At 38.6% G+C, this 3,286-nt stretch overlaps 1 protein-coding gene across 1 annotated transcript in view; it reads left to right on the top strand.

The window, feature by feature from the left end:
* The first annotated feature begins 3,080 nt into the window (after nt 1-3,080).
* Nucleotides 3,081-3,286, top strand: part of si:dkey-76k16.6 (uncharacterized protein LOC566817 homolog) — a 2,924-nt gene continuing 2,718 nt past the window's right edge. The window contains exon 1 of the mRNA XM_014338108.2: nt 3,081-3,282. Within this exon, the coding sequence (XP_014193594.1) occupies nt 3,205-3,282 (78 nt within the window). The 5' untranslated portion in view covers nt 3,081-3,204. The remainder of the gene's footprint in view (nt 3,283-3,286) is intronic.

Genomic DNA, 3,286 nt, shown 5'->3' with positions numbered 1-3,286 from the left:
TTGTTGGATGTCTTTCCCACGTATATGATGCACATTAATTTGCAAGTAATACTATCCATGGTTCTCCAAAGTAAAAGACATTTAATTGTTATCTTGGTGTCATTTATTACTGCTTCACGCACAAACACAAACACGCACACGCTGTACTCGCGTGTTCTCATTTATTTTCACCTGGTTAATCTAGGTTCAGGTACAGCACGTTTTAAAGTCCACTTTCTTTTTTTATCATTAAAATAAAGGGTTCAGATTCCTGAGAGAGGGTTTAGGGTCTCAGTGTTTTGGTGAAGTATTAGAGGCTACACCTGGATTTACCCGTGGTCTCCAGGAAAAACCAAACAAACTGTGACTGTATTTAAAACTTTACAAATATAAAATTAATGAGCAACAGGGACGTTGAGCGTTGGTGGTGGTGGTGACAATGATTATCGTACGTTCTCTTCAATTTGAAAGTGCGAATCACGACAACCTCAGCCTGGAGGAAAAGTCCACTTAGCGTTTACGTCCACTTCACATCACTTCCGCGATTTCCAGAGTTTCACACACTGATTTGATTTACATGAGCGCACAAATGTCTTTGGAACTGTCAAAAGATCATATTTGATCATATCATATCTGAAACTGAGCAGAAGAGATATTTATCTCGGTGACAGCAGAGTCCACAGGGAGTTTCATGTGCTTTAAATAACTACTTACATTGATTCCCCACTAACAGCCTGCTATGTCTCAGTATGAACAAGAACCACAATAGATTTCAGCTTACTCAGCCTGCAGTCACGAATGTCATGCCACTGTTGCCTTCAATGTGTCTTTTGTGTCCCTTTTCTCACGCATACACTCCCGGAGATATGTCAGCAACTTCCCCTACTCCTCTGCTGTGCAAGAAGTCGTCCATTGTTTTGTTTTTTCTGTAATCTTTTTTTTCTTTTTAGGTATGCCTTGCCAGTAAAATGCTGGAATATTGAAAGGATAGCATCAAATCAGTTTCCTTTTCTCAGCTGACAGGAGTGACACCTGGTGTGGTCTTGTGCCGCACAAGCCCATCTGCTTCAAGGTTTGCGGTGCAGGATGCTTGGATGTAATGAGTAGTTATTGAGTTACCTTTCTATCAGCTTGAAGCAGTCTGGGCATTCTCATCAGTCTCATTTATTTTAAAAAAGCCTCTATTTTTTGGAAAGCATCCATTACAGCTGCAGGTTATATGGTGCAGGGCATTCTGTGTGATTGTGCAGAGAGGAGATCAGCAGAAGTCTGATCTCCTCACCTCCTCAGGATAGGAGACCAGCCTCCATTTTTATGCATCTTTTTACAGTAGTGACCTAATGATGGCTTAGGTCACTACTGTATATAGTAATAAGTGTTGTGTGTGTTTTCTAATGTACTAACGTGAAACCTGCGTGTCGAGCTTCTGTGGTGACCTGCTGGGGTGTGTGACATAATCAGAGATTAATTAAATCCATCTATGCCAAACTGACATAACATGTCTGGTAAATTCTGAATAACTGATAGAGGTCAGGCTTAAATGTTTAATTTTATTTTTGCTTACAATATTGTTCAAATATTTTAGAATTCAGCAGAGAAATTAGATCCAATCTCACATCACTGCTGAAAATATGATCAGCCTTTGATGGAAGGAAGCCAAAACACACTCAGAGAACAGTGAGTTACTATCGCACATACAGCACAGACCACCTAACACACACCTCAATGTCTGTGTGCAATGAGGTGTAAAGGGAGGAAAGAGTGTGTAATGAGGAAGGAGCTAAAACGCTTCTTAAACTGGTCAAACTGGAGAGCTGACACAACCTGTAGAAAGCTGTAAAGAAAAAAAAAGGTTTTAAAATCCCTGTTTGCATAAAACCTTTCAACAACACTGAATTTTATGTGTTTTTAGTTCAGCTGTGTGTAGCAAACATCAGCCAACAACATGAAAGACACGGTGTTTGAAGCCCAGATGTTCCTCCAGTTTCGTGAGGCCGTGCTGTCTAAATTTCACGGAGTTCCATTTGACGTGTAATTATTAACAGTTAAATGACAGTGTTGCAATATTTCTGTGATCCATTGAACATGTTTAAAAATTAATCCTTCTATAGTTAATCTACAGACAAGCTCAACTCCTCAGCATAGTCAAAAAGTACACTGTGGGTGTTTCCACTGTGACCTCCAGACTGCTCAGTGGACAGGCCTAGTTCCTGTTCTGAGCTGTCACATGTGGCAGCCGGTGGGGTCTTTTTGCCCATCTACTTCAAGGTTTGATGTGTTGCATGTTGCATACTGTGACTGTAATGAGTTATTTGAATCATTTCTTTCTTCCAATCAAATTAAAGCATTCTGGATATTCCCCTTTAACCTTGGGCATCAACAAGAGAGCTGCTGCTCACTGGATGTTTTCTTTTTTCGAGCACATGAAGACCAAAAAAAAAAATGTTTTAACATGTTTATCAACCAAATGATCAAAATTACAAAAAAAATATCAGTTTATACTGTTTTTATACGGTAAATATGGGTAACAGAGTGGACATGTTTCCTTTAATGCATTTGTGAAATATTGTAAAACATGAAATTTTTGTTTTGATGAAACAATGACAGACAAGTTTGTTCTGGTAGATGATCTTTATCTCCAAAAAACTCGCTGTAAGTTGTATGACTAGATGACCAACGAGGGGAACCAATCGAAAGGAATAAGGGGGGGGGGAGCTCAGGCAATTCAGCAACACGACAGATTTAAAATACTTTTAAACATTTAAAAATTGTATAGAATATTATATTTATTTATTTTATTTATCTATATATTAATTTTAATATATAACTTATATTGGTAACTCAAGAAAAAACTAGATAGCTATGGACATGGCATTTTAGGCTACATTTGCTTTAAAAAAAAAGTTTTAAAAATCTGTAATTATTATTGTCAAATTGAAAAAACAAATGATGGACAGTTTCTGTCATGGGGACTTACATGGTGGCACCAAATCTCTAAACTTCACAAATCTGAAAGTTAATCAACATCATTTACTATGTGAGCTATTCGTGGGGGCGGTGTTTTTGTGCCTCCTCTTCAACTTTAAGCCTCGAAAGTGCGAATCACTACCTCAGCCTTTAGAAACAATCCCAGCTAACGTTTCCGTCGTCGTGTAGACCCCCGACTTCCGATCTCTTCCGCGATTTACCGAACTGTACGCTTCATTTTTTCCTGAGTGGAGAAAAATGGCTTTTGAGTTGTCCGAAGATCAGTTAAAAACAGCGGAAAACGAGCTGAAGAAATATTTACCCATGTCGCAGCAGGTAT

The sequence above is a fragment of the Haplochromis burtoni genome, unplaced genomic scaffold (assembly GCF_018398535.1).
Source record: "Haplochromis burtoni strain Fernald_Lab_line unplaced genomic scaffold, NCSU_Asbu1 Contig_207, whole genome shotgun sequence".
NCBI classification, from domain to species: Eukaryota; Metazoa; Chordata; class Actinopteri; order Cichliformes; family Cichlidae; genus Haplochromis; species Haplochromis burtoni.
This window is presented reverse-complemented; position numbering and strand designations above follow the sequence as displayed.